General features: G+C 40.9%; 1 protein-coding gene across 1 annotated transcript; it reads left to right on the top strand.

Moving 5' to 3' along the window:
• The first annotated feature begins 6,204 nt into the window (after positions 1 to 6,204).
• copz1 (COPI coat complex subunit zeta 1) lies at positions 6,205 to 10,211 on the top strand. Its single transcript, XM_015967933.3, has 9 exons — positions 6,205 to 6,335; positions 6,751 to 6,819; positions 8,256 to 8,337; positions 8,417 to 8,508; positions 8,635 to 8,690; positions 8,786 to 8,863; positions 8,941 to 8,992; positions 9,090 to 9,128; positions 9,869 to 10,211. The coding sequence occupies exons 1-9, from the start codon at positions 6,318 to 6,320 to the stop codon at positions 9,914 to 9,916; spliced, it is 534 nt and encodes a 177-aa protein (XP_015823419.1). The 5' UTR covers positions 6,205 to 6,317; the 3' UTR covers positions 9,917 to 10,211.
• The last annotated feature ends 14,721 nt before the right edge of the window (positions 10,212 to 24,932 follow it).

Genomic DNA, 24,932 nt, shown 5'->3' with positions numbered 1-24,932 from the left:
CCCAACCTCCAAATTTCCCTTTTGCCCTCACGACAAACCACAAACCAACAGTCTGGCACAAACCACAGCAACCATTGTGTCAGTCCACAATGAAGTAGGTCGGTGTTTACAAACCTGAAGCAAACTTAAGCAATTTTGACGCCTAACTTTGTAACATAAACCTAAATGGAGCGAATAAACCACCTAAAACCGGAGTGAAAACCAGCCACATGGTTGCCTCTGTCCGAAGTAAGAGAACAGTATCCCTCCAAATGAAAGGTATGAGTGGGATGTGGAGCACCTGGAGTCAGAGCCAGCATTGCAGCAGTGAGGGCCCTGTTGGAGGCAGGATTGAGACGTAGTTTAGCAGAGATGGAATGTACACCCTCCGACAGGTAAGAAAGACCACATTGTTCCTCTATCTGGCAGAGCAACCACCAAGTGAGACAGAGGAGCAGGGAGAAGAATGACAGGGAGCGTGTCTTACATAGTGACCATTAAAACCCCCCACAAAAAATCCCCTCGTCGCCCTGATCTGAAATAATGTGATGTTACCTCACAACAGCTGTGTGATCTGGTAAACTGGCCTGTTGTGCCACAGCTTTCAGAAAATAGGAGCATACTTATTTTAACCTCCTAGGGCCCTGTGTCCACTTATATGGACATTGGCTCCTTGTACTTTTTTATTCTCTTCTACTTAGACCCTTTTGTTATTATTTATAGACACTTTATATCGACTTTAATTTAAAAATATACTTTTGTGTTACAGTCAACTAATCTGTAATAGCTAGATATGTTTTTTTTTCTTTTAAGTCAAACCAAATACAAGTTTGGGTCCCAGGAGGTTAAGTTTGACAAATGAATGGGTATTAATTTGATTTGTAGCATAAGAGATAACTGGAACAGCTCGTCCCCAAAATATTAAACATGATTCATTCTTTTAAAGTTTAAAATGTGTTGAGAAACGATTGAATGAGTTTTAGCCATTTTGGTTGAATCTTGAACATATCTTTTTATGCAACCTCATGCAAAATCACAAGATTTCACACAATCAGTTACTATTCATGGTACGTGTTGTGACTCTCAGCTGCTGCCACATGAACATGTAAAATCTGTAAAACATGACGGAGGTATACTCATTTTGTGATTGCTTATGTTGCTTAGCCATGGTCACCATCCTGGACAGAAACTAAAAATCCACTCAGTGGTCTACGAGACATTTTGCTAACAGAAAAACAAGGGTCAGTCTCGTGCAGTTTAGTAATGATTAGAGTTTCTGTCCTAACGAGTCTCACTAAATTGGAGGTCAACATGTGTAAAAGTGAGTTTGAGCCATTTGTTTGTAGGTCAGTTGGCCGTGATGGCCATCTTGAATTAGGTTAATACCAAAAGTTAATTCCTTTAAGAAAGACCTGTAATGTTTACCTTCAAAAGTTTCAGATACATTTTGTAGACAGAGAAATAGGGTGACTCAAAGGACAAACTGTTGATTTAATGCAAAAGTTTTAAATAAAGACTCAGATTATGTGACAGGGAGGACTCCTGCCAATGGATAAATGTAGCTCAACATCCATAAAATGGATTTGGTTACCGCCAGTTTGGTGTTTGCATATTCAACAGTCCATTTTGAACAGTATATGGTAAATGACGTGTATTTGTAAAGAGTCCTCCGGGGTTCAAAACCCCCCCAAAACACTTCACAACGCAACCCACGATGGTAGTAATGCACTACAATGTAACCACAGCTGTCCTGGTGGACGTGAGGATGCTGTATACTGACACCACGGGTCCCTCTGACCACCCCCAGCAGGCTACGATTGTTAAGTGTCTTGCCCAAGGACACAACAACAGCAACAGAGCGAGTGGGACTTGATCCCACAACCCTCCGGTTATGAGATGGGCACTTAAATCCTCTGCCACCAATGTCCCCATGTTGTTGACTCAGGTAAGAAAATCTACGTTGTAGATTTACAAATAACAATTTTTCTCCAAAAATAATCATTTTAAAATCCATTCAGTGGTCGTTGAGGTGTTTCACTGCTTGTCTCTGTGCATGTTCAACCACTTTTTCAAGCTTGGGTTGTGGGGGTAGCAGTTCCAACAGAAAGGTCCAAACCTCCCTTTCCCCAGCAACCTCCACCAGCTCCATCAGCAGGAGGATCCCCTGGTGTTCTGGGCCAACCTGGGGGCCTCTAGTCAGACATACATACATGAAACATCATATTAAATGTCCAAACAACTTCAGCTGGCTTCTCTCAACATGGTGGAGCAGTGGCTCTACATCTCCTGGATGTTCGAGCTCCTCACCTTATTTCCAAGGCAGAGCCAGGCCTGCTGACAGAGAAAACTCATTTCAGCTGCTTGTATTTGAAGTCTTGTTCTTTTGGTCTTACTCTTTTGGTCAGCAGCCTCGCCTGTCAGTGCGCCCCAGGGCAGCTGTGGCTACATTGTAGTTTATCACCACCAGTGTGTGAATGTGTGTGTGCGTGGGTGAATTACTTTTTGTGTTGTAAAGCACCTTGGGGGATTGTAGAACCCTTGAATGTACTATATAAAATATAGGCCTTTTACTGCTGGACATGCAGACCGAACTCATACTTTGTGCAGAGACTGAATGGTCCCTACCAGAGGGCCATCCACCCCATACTCCATGAGTGTCCACCTCAGGGTGCTCCAGATCCACAAAGCACATGTAGACTGATTGGGCAAACTCCTATGCCCCTCCAGCACACTAGCAAGGGTAAAGAGTTGGTCCACAGTTCCATTGCCAGGACGAAATTCACATTGCTCCTCTTTGACAGGACCCTAATCTCCAGAACCTTGGAGTAGACCTTTCCAGGGAGGCTGAGGATCCCCTATAGGAACACATCCTCTGGTCCCTCCTGTGGATCGGGTGGCAGACAGAGCCAGAGTCCTCCGCAGTCCGATCCCGAGGATCTACATCTATTACTTGTCTCTGAAACACAAAATTTTGGCCACTAAAATGTATTTGTTACATATACATTGTAATACATTAGAAATGCAAGCTTGTTAATAACATGCAAAATAAGTTTATATTACTGAGTCTGAATTAGATGTTAAAAAAACAAATATTTAACCTAATTTATAGTATTATCGCTATAATAAGTGTGTAGTCATCATTTAGTTTCATTTTCTTTTCGTAAGAATGATTCACCCGTAATAAGATGTGAAAATGAACCACAGAAATATACTTTAATTTGCATAAACGCTGGGACTTTCAGCTTCAGTCAGTTCATGAATGCTCCAAAACCTCATGCATCACATTGCTCTCACTGACATTGTTATCATATGGAAAAAAGTAGGTGGCTGACAAAGTCAGGAAAGGTGAACATCTACCAGGAATCAAAGAAGGGACTTCCCAACTCAAGTTCCTAGCACTCAGCCCCTGACTCAACCAATGCCACAACATGCCATAGAGCACCCTGTTATTACTGCAACCACAGCGGTTTTAAATCTGGACGCAGTTCCCAGGTCAACGCCCACATTCCCAGTTTGTGTTTGTTTGCTTCAATAAGTCTTTGACATCTCTGCTTTCCAGCCATCCCAAAGCTCGCTGGCTTGAAGTTGTATTCCTCGTGTTCCTTGGGGCTAGAAACAACTTTACTTGAAAAACAGAGCAAGCACATTGGTTGGCAACAGCCTACAGTTGACGCACACAGGCTTAAATCCTCCTAATGGAACCAGACGTCTATACAAGACGGTGTTAAATCTGAGCCTACCATTCCCAAAACATGGTTTGTTTCATGTTTACATCATCCATGAGAGATAGAACATTTCCAAGCTTTTATTATGTCCTTTAAAGATAGAGGAATTATGGCACATTTGGTTTAATTTTATCCTTCAGAAAAACTTTATCAGACATGAGTGGAAAAACCACTTCACTACCAGACAAAATGGGGTTTGTGCAGAAGGTTTTGGTATTGTAAAAGGGATTTTTCTTTCGGAGTCAACTTCTGGGAAGAAGAAAAAAAAGAGTGGATGAGTTTGATTAAAAAAAAGTAGCTTTGTTGTGATCTGAAAGGTTCAAAAAGATGTTTTTCTAGCTCAACATTCACCATGCAGTGCAAAGAGACAGAGGGTAAATCATAACTGGGTTTTCCTGATGCTTTCATGGCGGTAGCAACGCTCCGAAAGTGAGACAATTGAGGAACCTGAACATGCAGCATCATTCTAATGAATGTCTCAATAAGACGCAGGGTTATCTCAAGATGTTCTGATCTTGATAACATTTTGCAACAGTAGGTTGCATCGCTGGATTATTTTTCATTTATTTTTTGAATTTTCTGTAACCCCAAATTATTAAAATTACATTAGACAAACAGAAAAATACACTGTCATATGACAATTTATTATCTAGTTGTGTGCTAATGTTTTGTGTCAGTGTGTGTGTATGCATTTGTGCATGTGCCTCATGTATGTTCATAGCATGCGAAGGCTGGTTGGTAATGCACACGCAGAGAGGGAAGGCAGGGAAAGGAGGATGTTGGCTGGCGGAAGCTCTGCTTGATGCTGATAAAAGGAGCTCTTGGTTCTGAGAAAGGGAACTGCTAACTGCTGTGGTTGCTGCCAGAAGCTCATTGTACAGCTTCACAACCCCTCATCCTCTCCACCAGCCACAGTTATACTGTCTGAAATCATCTCAAACTCATATATATGTTTGAAAAATGACGTGACATCTGGGAACCAACTTCAGGGCGGCTTCCTCCTCGGTTTGGGGATTTTGAAATAGCTGTGATATTGTGCAACATTTCATGATTTTACAGTTCTGTTACAAATGTGTACAAACTAAGTTTGGATCTTCTAATTCCTCTCTACAAGCCAAGAGATCTCTTTCCATGATTATTTTGGAACTCAAGAGTAACAGAAGGTAACTGTAAGGCCACACAATGATGTAATTTGTGGATTGAGATAGAGGGAAATCCCCATCAGACTGCTTTTCCAAAAGTTTCCCAGAAGTGGGAAGTAAGATAATTGGAGGTGGTTAAATGTGGGAGGATCCTGTAAAAAAAGATGCTGATGAGAACGAGAAACATAAAACGGGTTGTAAATGGAGAGATTGCTCGTATGATGTTTTTCAATGCAGCAACCGCTGTGTGACACAGAGCTTCAGCTAATGAGTGGAGGAACCTTTAATTTTAAAGACAAAAGTTTTAGTTAGATATTGTTCTAATGATGCTTGAAAGGGTTCCTATGGACATCAAAAAGAAGGATTAGGTTCTAATTTTCTGGTTTAACAAAAGCAAGGAAATAAGATCATGATGTTAGAAAAACATATTTAGCTTTTTACGTTACAGAAATCAAGTTTGTGAAAACTTGATGAAAGAAAAAAGTTCAGTCTGAAATGCTAAACTTATAACTTTGTTGCAAAGCTACAGAATTGCATTTAATTTTTTAAACACTATCCTCCATTTACAAAAAGCAACAAAGTCAACAATGTTAAAGGTGAAACAATTTTAGTAAGCTTGTTAAACGGTGCTTATTGAGTGACAGTAAAATAAAATGCAGATTTGGATTTACGTTTATCATTTTGTGTCACATCATTGCAAAGTAAATGTTATGAAAGATTTTAAGACTTTAAAGTGACTTTCTTTTATTTTCCGTTATGTGACTTTTCAGCTTTTCGATTTATGGAGAAGAGGACAGCTATGGTTGCACCCTTTTCTGTAAAACCACATCCTTTTTTATATTGTTCATCAAAACATTAAACACGTTGCTCTTTAGTCTGCATTAGATGCATTGATGTACTCGAAGTTGCTACTAAATTGGGTACTATTATTTTGAATTAAAATGTTTTTATTTTTGATTGATAGTTTGATTGTAATAATCCAACACTGTATTCACAAATGCAGATTTTTATTTATGATTATTACAAAATGTACTAACTGGAATAATAACATAAGTGCATTTACAAAGTCCCTGAAACTGGTCAAGAATTAGTCAGTCATTTCTTTTGTCCACAGTTTGAAATATTTAATCTAAAATATTCAAATGTTCAATTTAAACACAAAGGCTATTCAGATTTGTTTTATGTTTTTATAACATTTATTTTTGTGCTTATTTTTCCCCAAATTTTTTTAACATTGAAGTTTATAATTTTATAAATTTTTGTTGTTCAAACTCCGTTCAATCTGTGCAGTTTTCAGGTAAAAAAAAAATTCACACATGATGAAGACTGTTTTGTCTATAAAGTTGTTAATAAAGTTTGTTTAAAAAAAGTCAACAGTGACGTAATCCTTGCTCTTACGCACGACGTAAGATGCTGGAATTGATTGTAGGCTAGTGTTAGCCGTGTAGCTGGTTTGCCAACAAGAAAGAAAATGGACTCGCCTATCCTGGTAATATCTAATTTATTTTTTCATGACGGCATAATGTTAGTGAAGCGTTTAACCTCGTAGTGTAAACATTTTTTTAAATTGTCTTCATAATTTAGGCGAAATGCTGCTTATTTAGCATCCTCCCGAGTTAACTTGACAGAGAGCTAACTACAGTGTTAGCTAACTAGTTAGCGTCGAGGAAGTATGTGTCCGTTTGTTGCTGATGTGGAAGTGTCATGTCCTCCACCTGACATGAACAAGAATACCGTCATGACAACATTTTTACAACCGTTTTTGATACATGTCTTAAGACTAAACGATCCTATTATGGCCTAATCACGGCCATTTTTCTTAAACTATCCTTCTTACTACAAACCTTAATTTCTAGTCCTTTATGTTTGTTTAAACACAACGCACTGTACTGCTGTCTTCACAGGAACCCTCTTTGTATACGGTCAAAGCTGTTCTGATTCTGGACAATGACGGAGACAGGCTTTATGCCAAGGTATGACTTTAATCCTGATTCATCTTTTTTACTTTAAATATTTTCTTCAAACACGCAAAGTCTGATTTAATGTCAATATTACAGCTTTTCACTTGGATTAGATCCCCCCAAAAGCAATAAGTTAATTATTCAACACACCTGATACATTTTCATAAATTTTTCATGACCTATTTAATAATAATAGATTTGAGCTGTACACAAACAGTTTTTAGATGTATTTGAAGGTGGTGATTGCAAAGCACTAAAAAAAAACACAGGAGTCTTTTGTGTAATTAGATAGAGAAATTTAATTAGACAAATTACAGGCGTTATTCCTTGGTCTGTTGGTCTGTTTAAAATTTAAGGTGTTCCTGATTTATATGGTTAACTATTTTAATTTTAATTTAATGTATTCATTTTTAAAATGTATCTTATTTACTTTTTATTGCTAAAAATGGTCAAAGCTGATGGCTCCTACCCCCACACCTTAAAGTTTTGTTTAAAAACAAGTTTATTTTTACTGACTCAGTATAATTCACATTATTCAATCCTTGTAATTTTATATCATAATTTTAAATATTGTTAATCATAGAAGCAAAGTTTTAAATGTAAAACTATGTTACTAGGTTTTAAATATGTTTGCTTCCGTAGTAGAAACCGTTTGGCTAACCCCGGCTTTCCACGGGAGCCGTCAGCAGCACGTTACTGCAGCAGCACGTCATAGCTGCTGATAGGAACCGCTGTGGTCAACAGAACCTTTTCCACCGGAGCCGCCGGCAGCCGTCAGCAGCGCGAGTCGGCCGCGTCTCAGGAGCAGCATGTCGCGGCCTTTACGCGCCGGTTCTATTTTCTACGCGCGACGCCTCTGAAACGGGTCAAGTTCGACATTTTTGGGGAAGGAAAGACAGGAAATCGAACGCGGAAATGGGGAGAAGCTCTCGAGATTTTCAGAATAAAGAACGTACTGCCTTCCGGTTGCTTTACTTTTAAAAACAGTTACTAACTGTGCGTCCCCGTGAGAAGTTATCACACAGCTAGTGGTCTCCTTTGTTTTTCAGGTCCGTATTGGCGATTATAAAACGGACAGAACATAAAACACAAACCATGTTGTAGTTTTCTCCTGCTTGTTGTTGTGTTTACTGACGAAGTCACTCGTGTGACTTCGTGCTCGGTCGGTGACAGCTGCTCCCCTGCTGCTTCGCGTCTCGTGGGAAGGGCCAAGCAGCAGCTTACGCGAGCAAGACGTGCTGCTGCAGTAACGTGCTGCTGACGGCTCCCGTGGAAACCCGGGGTTAGTGTCACAGAATCGATAGGGAAGTCAGACCTTTTAGAAACTTAATGTTTCCTATTTTAATGAAGAATATTTTACGTACCACATTATTTATATACTTTAATGTAAAATAATAGATTTATTTGAATTGTTTTAAAATGTACTTTTCTTCTTGGTGTGTCTGCAGTATTATGACGACACATATCCGACGGTGAAGGAGCAAAAGGCGTTTGAGAAGAACATATTCAACAAAACACACAGAACAGACAGTAAGCTAAGCATATTAAAGGTAATTGGTTTGCTTCAGTACATGACTAAAATGTGATGGTATTATTTGTTTGTTTGTAGGTGAGATTGCATTACTGGAAGGCCTAACTGTTGTCTACAAGAGCAATATAGATCTCTTCTTTTATGTCATCGGAAGTTCACATGAAAATGAGGTAAAACTGAAAGAACTTTCATGAAAAGTCAGCCTTTTCTTAATTATAGCAGATAAAACAGTCACATTTTAACTGCTAATATTTTCACATAATTACTATTTGTTGAAATTTGTTCTTTTTCAATAGCTTATGCTCATGGCTGTTCTAAACTGCCTATTTGATTCCCTCAGTCAGATGTTGAGGTATGTCTTGGTAGCAGTTTAGCACAAAATGTCAAATGTTTATAAACCATTAATCTCTCAGATTGGGATTGAGTTATTTCTCTTTAATTTTACAGAAAAAATGTTGAGAGGAGAGCTCTGTTGGAGAATATGGAGGGACTCTTCTTGGCTGTGGATGAAATAGTGGATGGGGGGTGAGTTTGAACCACCAATGATCTTTAACTAAAAACTTTTTCTTTATACTTACTGTGGTGTTTTGGGTTACTTACAGCGTGGTCCTGGAGAGCGACCCGCAGCAGGTTGTGCATCGCGTGGCTCTTCGAGTGAGTATTTCTCATCACAAATGTTCAACACGGTGTGAAAGTGTTGATGTGTGTGTGTGCGCACGCTGTAAACCTGTTGTAATACTTGTTCTTGTAGGGTGATGATGTACCACTGACAGAGCAGACAGTCACCCAGGTAAGAAAAAACCTCTACACTGATTCTGTCTTTATAATAAAGTTTAAAAGATCCATTAGTTTATTGATTGTTAAGTCTTTACCTCAGAGTGTAAAAGCTGTTATTGCATCATTCTCCTGTTTTTACTTTCTCACTCGCCTTCAGGTTGTCAAATAGTGTGTGTGAGTGTGTGATAACTAATTATTTGGTGGATAGCCAGTAGTGGTCCTTGTCTTTTCATTTTCACTCAGGCCCATCTCTCTCTCCCGGAGTGTGTGTGAGAGAGAGCGAGTGTGAGCTCCTCTTGATTAATGTTGTCATTTAAGAGGTCTGAAACTGCCCATCGCCATTTCTCCTATGGCCATGATTAATATCTGTGTCCAGTCTCTGTTTTATGGTTATGATTTGGCTTTCACTCAATCAATTAGAATGATTAATTAGACCTAGACTATTTATCTTCAATTATATCACTATGGTCATTTTTAAAAGCATTTTAGCAACTATTTGTAACTTTTTTGATGCTTACCTTATAACTTCATGTTCCTTTTTTTTTTTTAAACGTTGAGCATGTCGAACATCTTCTAATTTATTTCACACTATTATAGAAATGTACAGACTTATTTAAAGCAAAACAAAGATGTAGGATGACTCTAAACTTCTGCACAATCTTTTATTCTCATTAGGATTTATCTCATGCGGCAGCCATGATTTTATCATAAACAATTAAACCTTTTCTGAGCTGGAATTTTTCTTTTTCACAGGTGCTTCAATCTGCCAAAGAACAGATCAAATGGTCACTTCTTCGGTAGTCATCCTTGTACCAGCCCACCAGAGCTCACATGACACTGATTCTCCTCCTTTAACGTCCACCTGAGTCAAAGCTTTGAGGAGTATTAATGGCTGATCCAATCACAGTTCAGGACTGCTACATTCTTCAACTCAGTCGTTCGTTGAATGATTAAAATGAGGATAAAACATGTACATTCCATTCATGTTCTGATTTTTCATTGAAGAAACTGTTTTTCTTAAAGCAGATGATCTACATCAACAAGTCCTTTTGTCATTCCAATAATCTCACATAATAAAAATGATCATTTGATCCTATTGTCTTCTCCAGATTACTGTAAAAAAAAAAGCAAGTTTAAATTTACATTCATGTAATTATAAGCGCACACCATTTCAGCAGGTTTTAAATTTATTTTTTCCATTTTAATCTTTATTTTTCAATATAAAACCAGACACCATTACTTGAGCAGCAGTGATGTGCAACACTTGTGTGTAAGGTTTTTGTTTTGTGTTTCAGACGTGGAACATAGATGGGTGATAATTCTGTATGGTGTTTGATTTCTTTCTGCTTTGGTTTTCTCAAACACACCTTAGAGACTAAAGTGCAAGAGCTCCATCTTCTGGCCGTGATAAAGGAAAGAAAAAACTGCAATTTGTATTCTGTTGATCATGAATATTATATTTCATAAACTAAACTGTGACAAAAATCAGCTAAACATACGAGTAAAGATCAAGATTAAACTTTATTCTGCATCAAATCGTCTATTTGCTCCTAAAGGTGCATATTTTCTCTTCCATAATACCTCAGAATTAGTCATTTTTGTAGGGAAACTACGGAGTAAAACAAAACAGTTTAAATAAATTATGAATCAAAGAAACAAGCATTAGATAAAAAATTGTATTTGAATTACTGATAAATCTAGACATGTTTCACTATTTTTAATTTGATCTAGTTGATTTATTTTTCTAATTTAAACGTGAGTAAAAACTAGTTCAGCTCTAGTCTTAGATCATGATGGGTTAGCCTCATAATTCTTTCAGTCTGCTCTCTTCACATCATTTGGTGAAGACATCAAAGTGTCAAAAAGAGATAAAAGGGGATCATCTTGATGCAGAGATGTCTGTGGCCTGGGGGAGTTTACTGAAAGAATCAAACACATCATGGGTAATGTTGGAAAGCAAATTAGAGAGGTTCACTGCTCATTTGCTCTGTGGAATATGTTCTACCTCATCTGGAGGCAAACAGAGTTAAATTTTAGAGAAATTTGTGCTGCGAACGTGAAACTCAGCTCAATAGCTTTGTGGCATATTTGATAATGATTGTGTTGCAATCAAATAAGATTTGTTACATTTCTGGGCCAAGAAAAAAAAAAGAAATGTGTGTTGTGTGACAGCAGCCAATCACAAATGCATGAGATTAAAATTAAACTAATTAAATTAGGTTTGACTTGTGGATCTTTTCTTTGATCCTTTTGGATAAGAACATGAGTCTGAGTGACTTTATTAGAAGTGAAGGCTAAGAAGAGCCAGCTAACCAAGTGAACTAATTACTATAAATGGACCCAATTATTACACCAGTTGAGTGCTATCTATCAGCTTGGTGGTCTAATCAGAACAGCTTACGTCTGTATGTGGTTTAAGTAAATGAGAGCAGGGATGAAGGTTAAAAAGGACACGGCCAGCTTCAGCAGTGAATGTAATTAGATGAAATCCTAATGGGGAAACAGCAGGGTTAAAACAGAATCCCACCCAAGATGCCTGTCCAGACACACACTCCATCTAGATGGCCCCGGAGCACAATCGGCAGCTTGGTGACTTGCTGTCATCGTGTAATTGCTGCTGCACCATCATAAAAACCAGCCAGGTAATTCATATTAATTATACAGGAATGAGTCTAACGGCTGAGAACGCTGTGGCTTGACATACTGTTCATAACATGCAGTTAAATTGTCAGAGGCGTATGCGTTAGAGCCCTGTAATTGATCAATACATACAGCAAACGAGTCACTTGCTTTCCCTAGTGTGTATGTGTGTGTGTGTGAGAGAGGGGACTTTGTGAATTAGTCAATAAATTCTCATCATCTGTATGCTTAGAGTCTTTATGTCACAGTCATTGGCCCCATTCAATAGCTTGTCCAGCTAAACAGACACAACACAGGGGAAAACAGTGACAGCATGCTGTCATATCAGAGATTATTAAAGGGAGGGAGGTTATGTTATCTGAGGTGGGTATAAATCTTTCAGATCATGACCTACAATATAACAATTATAAAGCACAGTATTTTTTTTTCACTAGAAATGAGAAAATTTTAAATGTGTGCAACACTGGAAAAACATTTTAATTATTATTCCTGATTATAATCAGTCACTCTGCGTTTTTCATGCAGGCTGAACACGAAAATAGTCTCCTACACCTATCTGTTGCATTAGCTTCTGATAGAAGACAAACAATGAAAGGCTAGGACTTAAAAACACTGACAGATCTACATCATGCTGTCTCTTAACAGTCATGGACTCCCCCATCTTGACCCATGATGGGAAAGGCTGTTGCTGTTTTAGCGTACAGGAAACAGCAGAGAACGTCTCAGCTAGTAGAAGCTAACCGTTAGCATCAGCAACTCCACAACACGACAGAACTCCTCCAGGCTTGTGTTATTTGTGGGGATAAAACATCAATGTTGCAGAGCAAACAGTCAGTGGTGGAGTTGCATTGCTGTTAGTTAATCAATAGCGAGATATCCAAACATCAGAAAAAAAGGCCTCCAAATGCTGTCTTCTGAAGCTCAGCTCCGATGTGGCTCACTTCTGTTCCTGATGGTGCACCAGATCTTTGTTTCCCCAGAGAACGACTTTCTAAAGCATTTATTTTTACTAGAGACCACTGAAAATGTAATGATTAAACAAGTGTTACACACCTTCAAAACATTTTTTATTTCTGGAGATCACCTCAAAAATGTCTAACTTTATGATCCTCCCTGGGGTCCCAACCCACCTTAGGAACCACTGAGGAACATTGAACTTATTGTCCTATGTGAAAAACTATTGATCGCAGCCTATGTGGAGCATTAAGAGTTTGAATTTTCTATGTAAAACAAATGTATGCATTCTTGGAGTGCTTTTGCAAATACATTCATTTGCAGGGGACGCATTATGCATAACTCACCTCTTGAATCTTTTTTGTGCAGCCATGTGAGCTTCCGCTGTTATTATAAACATTCGAAATGTAAAAAAAGCATTCATCTGTTTTCTGTCAGTGTTTGGTTTTTAGGAATTATGTGCCTAAAACAAGCTGTTTAAAAAAGTCCCAATATGTGATGTCACAAATGAAGAAATTAGCATAAAACCACCTCTCCAGCTCCAGCTACTAACCAGCTTGGTAGCCTAGTGGTAGAATGTCCATCCTGGGACTGGGAGATGAGGGTTCAAAACTGGTCAGGTCATACCAAAGACTTAAAAAATGAGACCCAATGCCTCCCTGCTTGACACTCAGCTTTAAGGGGTTGGATTGGGAGTTTAAATCAAATACTTCCAGAGCACAGCCACAGCTGCAGCTCAACACTCCACATGGGGATGGGTCAAATGCGGAGATGAATTTCATCAGTGTGTGATGATGACTAATGGGATTTTAACTTTAAGAGAGAGCTACTGCTGGAGAAGCATTAACTCTACTCCAAGCCCCCAGTGGCGGAGCTTGATATGTGCAACATGTGCGGCCGAACAGGGCGGCAGTCTGTAGGGGGCGGCATTTAATTTCTTTTTTTTTTTTTTAATTTTTAATTTTTTTTCTTCCATCAACCGATACATCAACAAAACATAGAAATCACATGTTCTTCATAATAATAATAGTGATTAGTGATGATAATAATAATAATATTTCTGTAATAAAAGCACAACAAAGTCATTGTTTGCGTTTATATTGGGATTTTATTGCGCCCCCTTGTGTCCGCCGCGCCTCTGTAGTGCGCTCTATAGCGCCCTTTATCAGGTGGGGGGCGGAGGGATCTCGGAGAGTGATGATGGAGGGATACAGGTACCGTTTCACATATCACCGCTCACAAACATAATGGAGAAGAAGCGGTCGAAGCCATCTGGTGCCCAATTTCGGAAAAAAAGAAAAGAAGAGGAGGGGAAACGAGGAAAAGATGCAGGTATGCATCTCTTTATTATTTAGTTGGTATTTTTCCCGCCTGTCCCCCAACTTATTGATTACCTAACCTCTCTAATCTGAACGTTTTGCATGGTGCTATGATGATCCCTTCAAATGTCTTTTGCTAGCTTCTTATGTTGCATGCATTTAGAACTACTTCCAACCGCTAGCTTTTTCTTTGTCACATGAGCTTTTATGAAAAGCTAAGAGTGGAAAACCGAAAGGCTGATAACCAAACGCTATCAAATTAAAATTAGTCTTTGAGTATTTTGCTGAAATACATTGACGGCGGGCGGCAGGTCTCGCGCCGGCGCCATTCGCCTTTCTATTTGGACTCGGGAAATGAGCTACGTATATTATTTACCCCACGAAAAACGGAGCGGCAGCGGGCCGCTGGAGGTGCCCTGCTAGTAAGATCCCGTTTATACTGTAAACTGCCATAAAATAAAAACTATAATAGCCAGAGCGGTCTTTTTTAGCTGAAAGTTGAGACTGTCTCGCCTTTCAGCACTGTACAAGTCGATGATGTCATCGTGTTGCGTTAAGTGTGCTGCACAGCACACCGCGGCTATGTTAACTCACAGTGACCAAGAAGCAGTGTGGGAGAGTTAAAGAATTTAACCAGTTAAAATGGATTCATGGATATTTAATCAATAGTTGTGGCTCCTCTTGTCATTTAGTTTTTGTGTGCCGGAGACATTTGCTGAATAAGGAAATAAAAACTTAAAATGACAAAAAAAATTAGGGAAAAACACTTGTTTTGTATTTTATCAATTATTAATGATTAATAGATTGTTGGTGTTTTAACTTTTGGTAAAGGAAAACACACAATTTCCAGGCAGCCCCAGTCTGGAGAAGTGATGGTGACATCAGCCGTTAAAAATAAAGAATACTCTGAGGTTTTTATTAATAATTTCTACTTTTACTTGAGTATTTCTCTAACAGCAGTACTTTTACTTGTAAATGAGTAATATTTTAGCAATGTAACAGTACTTGTACTTGAGTACAGATTTTCAGAATTCTTTCCACCACTGCTGAAAACTGTAAATGCTCATTGTAACATGTTAATTAAAATGCTAAAGCAACAGACGTGACATGAAGATTGTATTGTTTGTTTTATGCAACATCAGCAGCCCTACGCAGATATTTTGGGATGACATCAGCTGCCACTGAGGAACAGCCATCTACCTCCACTGCTCATAGGCCAGTATTTGAACTCGAGGAGGGAGAGTCTGCTGGCACCACATCTCCCCAGGAAGATACTTTAGGTGGGTTTTGCACACGTGTGTGTGTCCAGCAAACATTTAGCTATAGACATTTAAATAGTATTTTCACAGAATATGGGAATTGTTCCATATAGCAATGTGGTGAGTTATGCTTCCATTTTCTGTCAATAGAGAGACCTACCAGTATATGTGAACTTGATGAGGGACAGCCAGCTGCCACGTCTCCCCAACAAGATACGTCAGGTAAGTTTTGCACAAGTTTGTGTGTGTGTGTGTCCTGCAAACATTAGAGAAATTTGAATGTCACATATTGCATTTGAATAGAATATGTGAAATGGTCCACATAGCAATGTGTTGAGTTACGCTTCTGTTTTCTGTCAATAGAGAAGCCTGAACGATCAACCAATGAGTCCCATTGAAGGTGATGATGAGCCTCTTTCTTCAGACCCAGCCAAGTGGCCATCACCAATTACCGACAGCATACGCACAGAGCTAGTTTGAAGAGGACCTACCAAGGTGCCAACTACTTTCATATTTCCCAGGAATGAAGGCGATGGCAGGTGTTGTCATCATCACTATTTCAGTAGAACTTTGACAAGTGGTGAGAAGGTGGCCAGGAGCTGGATGTTGTATTCAGTTAGCAAACTTTGTTATATATAATACACTCCACGCCATTTGAAACAAAGTTGTAGGTGTAATTTTTTTTTTCTTGTGTGTGTGTGTGGGGGGGGGGGGGGGGGGGGGGGGGGCGCGTCACGGGGGATCTCGCACAGGGCGCCATTTAGGCCAGCTCCGCCTCTGCAAGCCCCTCCTGGATATCGGAGCTTCTCAGTTTAAAGCAGTCTTAGGGGAGAATGGATGGGTGTGGCCAGCTTCAACAAGTTTTATTAAAGTGACAGAGCCAAGCAATAGCTCATTCTGGAAGGTTCTGAAACCACCAAGACTAAAACTGCTGAGATTGCTTTACGTGAGAGGAATTTTGGTGCAAATACATTCATGAACACTGTTTTATAGACCATTGAACTATTATAACTTATGAAAAATGTCATAACCTGTCCCCTTTCAGTCCTGTGCAGGTTTTGATCAAATATCAATACATCCTCTTAATGGATACACTCTAATGTGTGTGTAGTTGTGTGCATTGGCTTGCCATGCCAGTCAATGATATCAAATTAAGTATTCTAACCATAACCCACAGTATTCTGTAGCCTCCGTTTCCCCAAAACCAGATTCAGTCTTAAATAAGATGCAACATGCTCAAAGAAAAAGACAACAATAATCAGGAGACTGCTGCGAGTGTAAAAATTTGAAAGTAGGTCATTAAAAGCTGCTGGAGGGCGTGCACATGGTTGTGTACGTGTGTGCATGCAGAGAAGTGGTGAAAAGAGCCTGGGCCTGCTCCCTTCGCCTCACTCGCTGTGGCAGCCTGACGTAGTTTATGGTCCAAGTTGCCCTCTCTGGGTTTGTTTATGGATTCCCATAGAAAAAAGAATCATGGCCTCTCCAAGGAAAGCCAGCCAAAAACAACACCTCCGCCATTGCACTCCTGCCTGCCTTTGCCATAACTCAGCACACTATTTATGTTTCTGAAAAAGGAAAAAAAAAAAAGTTTTCATAGTAATGACATAACATGACTGTAAATTCTGATGATAATGTTTAACTTTTTTTGTTGCTGTGAAATAAAAATGTCACCACGTGCGTGTGGTTTATTGGATGTCGTTACAAGCAGATAAAAAAATGTGGGATTTGCTGAGAGTGAGAGGAGTTTTTCCTCCTCCGTAGCTCTGCTTTCGGAGAATCCATCGTTTCTTGATACCTTTTAAGATTTATCGAATGAAAATGCTCGACTTTGATAGGATAATGAAAGTGTACCACCAACTCGGGAATCGTAAGCTGAAGAGATATTCCACCTGATGTGTTTTTCTTATGCCTTTTTTCTTCATCCCACAATGCTCCTCTTGTGTATAACTTTCACTTTTAAAACAATCTTTAAAAGGGTCAGAGAAGATGTGAAGACAGTTTTTGCAGACAGTTCTAGACCAAATTGGGTTTCTTTGCAGATTTATTGCTTGTAAAAAAATTCTTTGAGACATTTTGCATTGTTTAGGCTTGTTGTGCCATGGGGGCAATTCCATTCTCCTCTAAATTGGCACAACTGGGACACATCTGGTCAAATTGGCTCAACTGGACTCTGGTTTACCTTGCATCGCTCCAGATCTCTACAAGCAGATTGTAATTCTGGAAGCATGACGGCATGTCTCATGAGATTGCTGCTATTTTCAAACAGTCAGGGCTAAATTTGATGCAGTAATGCAAAAGAGCACTAAAGAAGAGCCATCAGTCAGTTTTTTTGCAGGATGCTGTCGAGATCAGATACAGACATGTTTGGTTGTAAACATTTATGAGTGTTTCTGCTGCTGCACTCCAGCTTCCATTTCATCTGTGAGGTACAAAAGGGCATTCCTATTTTTGTTGCGCTAAAATATGTGTATATGTATCCTTTCTCCTTTTCCCCCCAGTTTTGCAAGAGCTTAAGAATGCAAAAGAAAAGGATTTTCCCTGCATACCTCCACCTCTTGTGCACTCTTTCTCACTTTCTCCCCTCCCTCCTTCTCCATGGATTCCCCAACCGCACCGTTAACAGACCAACCCAGACAGATTTACAGCCATCGTGTTTCTATTGGCCGCCACCATGACAGCAGAGATTTAATGTCGCCTTCCCATTGGCCAAGGCAGGACAGGTTAATTTATGGGTGCACTGTGATTTGATGCCTCCCGCCTTTGAAGTGAGTTACTGCTCTGTCGCTTATAGGACACAGAAACGGTGTCAGGTTGCAATCGTAAAATCTTATCCCTGAAGGGAGGTGGCACTGGAGTACAATAGTCCTTATATCACGAGAGCTTCTTGCAAGCACAGAGGTGGAAACAGACAGAAGTGTTCGACTGCCATTGTTCTTTTAAAAAAATGCTTTGAATAAAACATTCTATCCATTTTTGGTTGTGCAGGAACAAAAGAAAAAAGCAATTGCTCATATGAAACACATTCCTTCCTACTTCTGATTTAAGGGTTCCCTACCTGAACGTGCACTGGCTATTTTCCGCTCATTCCTGACTGCTTTTAATAAGCAAGATCTTGGTTCACTCTTGGGTCAGAAGATCCCCGAGTAAATCATGCTATCGGGAACCCGATCTGCAGAAGCAAACCCCCAAAAGTCACTTCCTATCATACTGCTACATCTGCTCTGTGACGCTTCAGCGTTCACGCAACGCCATCATCTATCTGCGACCTATCTCTCCATCAGTCAACCTTGACAAAATCAAGATGAGGCAGAACGTGGCCATGCAACGGCCTTGACTCAGAAGAATCTCTAAGGGTAAATAGCATGCGTGCCCCTGTCCTGTCGATCAACCTCCACCGAATTCATGCATCGTCTCCCCTGGATATCACCCCACCTCCGCCACCCTTTTACTTTGTCACTCCACACTCGAGGCTGTCTGCTCATGTGGAAAATTGTTGGAATATAGAGAGACCCGAGGAAAGCCCTGGACCTGCCTTGTCAAGTGGGATTGTGTAATTTCTTCAAAGACCTTGTGTTGAACTTGATAACTTGGGGTTACACAACTTGCCCCCTGACAATGTGCCATGCAAGAGAGTGAAAACAGGTTTTAACATCTTAAGGAGACACGATCCCTCTGAACTCCACAGAGTGATGGATGGTTTGGCGGTGCGTTAGAAGAGGTTGAGATAAATATGCCTGTGTAAAGTTAATAGGTCCTTTCTTGTAGAATCAGGCCACGTTTGGACTTTTGACTTTGTTTGGTTGTTGTGACCAGCCACAGTGCAGGAATATCAATCACACCTTCTTTTACCTCCACATTTTTGCACAGATAGCTGAACATTTGTTTTCTAGACAACTGGTTACTTTAAGTATGTTTGTAGAAAGTTTAACTTCCTACAGAACACAGATCATTCAATCTGAACTTCTTCTTAACTTGTTCTGGATAACGATAGCAAAAGTAGCCAAGCTAGTGCCTCGCACAATGACTAGGGATCCCCACTGCTGAGATGAGTCATTATGTGGTAGACATTAACATCTGTATAAAATGTCAAAGCAATTCATCAAATAGTTGTCGAGACAGTTGAGTCCATGCCAGAAAAGGCTCAAAGTAACGTAAGGAAAAACCTCCCGGGATTACCAAACCCAGGAAGATATATTAACTCACTAGCACAGATGTCTGACGTATTAAATGTTCCATCCAGTAGCTATACTTCAAAGAGTAAGTTCAAACTTGAAAATACTGGCTGCACTAAACAGAAAAAGAGAAGCTTTTAGGATTCATCTTTCAGGGAACTAGAAAGCGGTAAATTTCATGCTGATATATTTTGCTTGGACAAATGCGGTAGGCTAACATCGCCACACTTCAATGTGTTTAATAGGAAGGCTAAACGTGGTTTATAAAATATGGTGCTGAGGAGGAAACAGTCCAGCTTTAGTTACAGTACAGTGGGACCAGTGCTTTATAAAAAAGACTTTGTTCATTTTTAAGTTAAAAATAGATTTGCAGGGCAACCAAAACCTAAAGTTAAGTCTGTTCAGATGAGCCACAACCCAAACATCATTAATCTACATGGGAAAACTCAGCATTTGCTTTCTGACTCAGTTCATTTTCATGCATGAATATTTATGATCTCAGCAAATCAAAATGCAAGTAGGCCGAACTGAAACTTTTCCCCCGTTGCCCGTCAGGATAGGTGATGGCTTTCGCTCCTCTTCTCCTGTGTGATGTTTTGAGTCCTTGGAGTGATATTCAGACCCAAATTAATCTTGTTGAGTTACACTAATTAGAAAAGCTGTGGCACACATTTGAATTTGGGACACTTTGAGCCTCGAAATGACAGAATGTTCCCATCAGAGAGATTTTGCAAAATCTGGCAGACACCCCCTTGGTTAGTCTCCCAAATGTTTTGGTAAGGTACCCCACAGACGGCATCACACACCAACTTCATGGCTCTGGAAGCCATTTTGCCTGCTTTCAGATTGTCATCAAATGACTGCCTTTGGCTAAGGTGCTCTTCATTTGACCCTGCCTTTCTTCACATTTGCACCTCTAAAAATTCTCATTTTGGTTGCACTATTCCTCCTGGGTATAACAGGCTAGGATTCAGCTACATAAATAATTTATTTCTGAATAATAGCCCCAAGTGTGAGAGAACATTGCAGTATTTGGTAATCATTAATAAGTAATGTATTCACATTTTCTCTGCTCCTTGTTTAAAGTGAACTTTGGGGATTTATGGCATATTCTGTCATGTAATATCAAACAGATACTGAGACACTGTGATGAATCACATTAAAGGCTTTTTTGGTCTGAGCGCCTTAAAAAAAGGCAAAGACGTTGCCATTCATTTTATATTTATATTTGAGTTATTTATGTTTAAGATTGCTAAAAAACCTGGTCTGTGTCTAAATATGAGCATCCAAGGACAAGTCCACTGAGGTGCTGAGGAAAACGAGAGTCACCCTGGACAGAAGAACCGAAATTTTAATGAAGAGCGACACCACCAACACGCTGATGGCCATGGAACACTGCAGACAGCTTAAATATCACTGCTAATTAACACAGAGAGGTGGGCTGTCATGGGTGTGATGGATGCTCGAAGGGGGCAGATTGTTGCTTTCAACCAGCCAGCGATTCCTTTATTAATCAAAGCCAGAGATGAAAAGGCTCTCCCACACCTCCGGGAGAGGGAGATAGGAGTCATTGTTGGTAGGGTTTCAATCATTTGCTGTGAGCCTGTAATGTGTTTGATCAGGGGCACAACCAAACATTTGTTGGGGACAACGAAGCGAGTCTGCTGCTGAGTTTTTTGTAAACCTCTGAACCACCCAAATGTTTGTGGAGCCATACTTTTCACAGGCAGCTGAGACTAAATGATTGTCAGGGAAATATCCGTTTGCAGGATGTGGGTTTTCTATTTTTATTTCTACATCCCCTCTGACAGAGGCAAGCATGTAAAAGGCTGACCATCAGTCTTAAGAAAAACCTCCTCCTCCATGATGGAGGGAGACGAGGCAGCACTCCCACACTTTACCTCTGGACCGTCTCACCAAGATGACTCAAAACCAAGGTGATTTCAGCACTCTGTGCATGAAGATGGAGTGTTATCCCATCCTCTGTGAGCTCCTCTCCATCTACCTCACTTAAGAAGTTCCATTGTTAAGTGCTCCGGGCCTGTGGGTGCTGTAAATCAGGCTGCAGAGGGAGGGGATGTCTCCCATGGGAAGGGGAGGGGGGCACACACCTAATGCTGTAATTACAGAGCTGATCAATAGCAGAGAGGAAGGTGCTAAAGGGTGTGGTCTGTACAACCAACCGTACAACCCATGTGCCAATACCAACACAGGCCAACGGACTCCTGCACACACGGCTGCCAGCACACATTATGCCCGTTCCACTGCCCACATTGACACAATGACAAGCACTGGAATCCAAATTATTATATTTTGTTTCCCCATTTGTAGTTTCTTCTCTATCAACTTCATTCAAGGCACTACAAAAAGACTAATATAAAGCAATTTGTTGTAAAGTCAGTCTTGCATCCATTTTTGAGGTTGTTCTTTAATATTTTCACATAAAATAGTACTTAACATGAATGAATTAACAAGTGAGAGTAAAAAGTTTGTTTACTCCTCTTCATCTTGTCCTTGCATGGTCATGGCTGCCACCTGCTGGCCAGACTGGTGCATTACTTATTTCTTAAAATCAACTGAGGGTTTCTTTAGGTCGTTTGATCTCTGTCTGAATTTGAATAAACCTTTGGTGCAAAACCAAAATTCAAACAGCATTCCATGTTTAAATAAATAAAAACAAAAAGAAATTTTATTGTGACCATAAAACTCCATTAAGTACAAAGCGACAAAGCCAGATCTGACCTCACTTTAATCCTAACGTGACAAAAATCTTAAGGCCTTCAATAAAGACACAAAACAAAGAAATCTTTACAGCTCATTCCCCAAATACATGCAAATAAAGAAACGAGGACTAATCTAAAAAATGGCTGTGATACTGAAATGATAAGGGTAGATGATTTTTCCTAAATAACAAAAGTCTAACAATCAGGATTTTGTAAAAACAAAATAATTTATTTATGAAGTTTAAGTCCCAGGTAACTAACTTCTACACCTTAGACGTTAAAAAAAAAAATTATATATATATATATATATATATATATATATATATATATATCAATTTTCATCTGCCTATCCGGAGTCAGGTCGCGGGGGCAGTAGCCTAACGGGAGAGGCCCAGACTTCCCTCTCCCCAGACACTTGGGCCAGCTCCTCCGGGGGAATCCCAAGGTGTTCCCTGGCCAGGTGAGAGACATAGTCCCTCCACCATGTCCTGAGTCTACCTTTAGGTCTCCTCCCAGTTGGACGTGCCCAGAAAATCTCACCAGGGAGGCGTCCAGGAGGCATCCTGACCAGATGCCCGAGCCACCTCAACTGGCTCCTCTCGATGTGGAGAAGCAGCGGGTCTACTCCGAGCCCCTCCCGAATGGCCGAGCTTCTCACCCTATCTCTAAGGGAGAGCCCAGACACTCTGCAGAGAAAATTCATTTCGGCCGCTTGTATCCGTGATCTCGTTCTTTCGGTCACTACCCAAAGCTCATGACCATAGGTGAGGGTAGGAACGTAGATCGACCGGTAAATCGAGAGCTTCGCCTTCTGACTCAGCTCTCTCTTCACCACGACAGACCAATACAACGCCCGCATTACTGCAGATGCAGCGCCAATCCGCTTATCGATCTCACGCTCCAGTTTTCCCTCACTCGTGAACAAGACCTCAAGATACTTAAACTCCTCTACTTGGGGCAGGACCTCATCCCTGACCCGGAGAAGGCAATCTACCCTTTTCCGAATCAAGACCATGGTCTCAGATTTAGAGGAGCCGATTCTCATCCCAGCTGCTTCACACTCGGCTGTGAACCGCTCCAGCGAAAGCTGAAGATCACGTTCTGATGAAGCCAACAGGACCACATCATCTGCAAAAAGCAGAGACCTGATCCTCAGGCCACCAAAACGGATGCCCTCCACACCTTGGCTGCGCCTAGAAATCCTGTTCATAAAGGTTATGAACAGGTGACAAAGGGTAGCCTTGGTGGAGTCCAACTCTCACTGGGAACGAGCCCAACTTACTGCCGGCAATGCGGACCAAGCTCTGACACCGGTCATAAAGGGACCTAACAGCCCGTATCAGAGGGCCTGGTACCCCATACTCCTGGAGTACCCCCCACAGGGCCCCCTGAGGGTCGCGGTCAAACACCTTCTCCAAATCCACAAAACACATGTAGACTGGTTGGGCAAATTCCCACACACCCTCCAGGATCCCCCTAAGGGTATAGAGCTGGTCCAGTGTTCCACGGCCAGGATGAAAACCACATTGCTCCTCCTGAATCTGAGGTTCAACAATCCAACGGACCCTCCTCTCCAGAACCCCTGAATAGACCTTACCAGGAAGGCTCAGGAGTGAGATGCCCCTGTAGTTGGAACACACCCTGCTGTCCCCCTTTTTAAATAAGGGGACCACCACCCCTGTCTGCCAGTCCAGTGGGACTGCCCCCGATGTCCACTCAATTTTGCAGAGCTGCATCAGCCAACACAGTCCCACAACATCCAGAGCCTTAAGGAACTCCGGGCGGATCTCATCCACCCCCAGAGCCTTGCCACAGAGGAGCTTTTTAACCACCTCAGTGACCTCAACACCAGAGATTTGAGAGGCCAACCCAAAGTCCCCAGACTCTTGCTTCCTCACTGGAAGAGGTGTCGGTGGGATTGACGAGGTCTTCAAAGTATTCTGCCCACCGATCCACAACGTCCTGAGTAGAGGTCAGCAGCACACCGTCCCCACTATAAATAGTGTTGGTAGAGCACTGCTCCCCCCCGAGGTGCCGGATGGTGGACCAGAATCTCCTCGAAGCCGTACGGAAGTCTTGCTCCACCATATCACCGAACTCCTCCCATGCCCGGGTTTTTGCCTGGGCGACCACCCGAGCCGCGTTCCGCTTGGACTGCCGGTACCCGTCAGCTGCCTATGGAGTCCCACAGGCCAAAAAGACCTGACGGGGCTCTTTCTTCAGCTTGACAACATCCCTAACCGCTGGTGTTCACCAGCGGGTTCGGGGGTTGCCACCAAGACAGGCACCGACGATCCTGCGACCACAGCTCCGGTCGGCCGCCTCAACAATGGAGGCACGGAACAGGGTAATTATATATATATATATATATATATATATATATAAACTTCATAAGCTGTAAAAAGTAAGTGACGGGCTCCAAACTCAGATTACATTTTCTACAAAAGGGACAGCAACAGTGCTACCGGACTACGATAAAACATTTCAGTCTAAATAACTGTTTAACTCACATGTTCCTTTACAACTGAACTAACATCTTTACAGTCTGCTTTAACCGCACGCCAGCCCAAACCCATTTCCTGTCAACAAAAACACATTTAATCCATCTTCACTGAAGATGCTTAAGGTAAACCAGACAGGAAGTGATCCCAGCACTTTAATCGGGCAACATTCAGTCCGACAAAAGATCAACACTTGGAATCTGAAGGTCAGATGAATTGATGAAGACCATTTAGCATCCAGAAAACGAC

The sequence above is a fragment of the Nothobranchius furzeri genome, chromosome 15 (genome assembly GCF_043380555.1).
Source record: "Nothobranchius furzeri strain GRZ-AD chromosome 15, NfurGRZ-RIMD1, whole genome shotgun sequence".
In the NCBI taxonomy this organism is placed as follows: Eukaryota; Metazoa; Chordata; class Actinopteri; order Cyprinodontiformes; family Nothobranchiidae; genus Nothobranchius; species Nothobranchius furzeri.
Note: the sequence above shows the minus strand (reverse complement) of the source record. Positions and strands in the feature narration are given on the sequence as shown.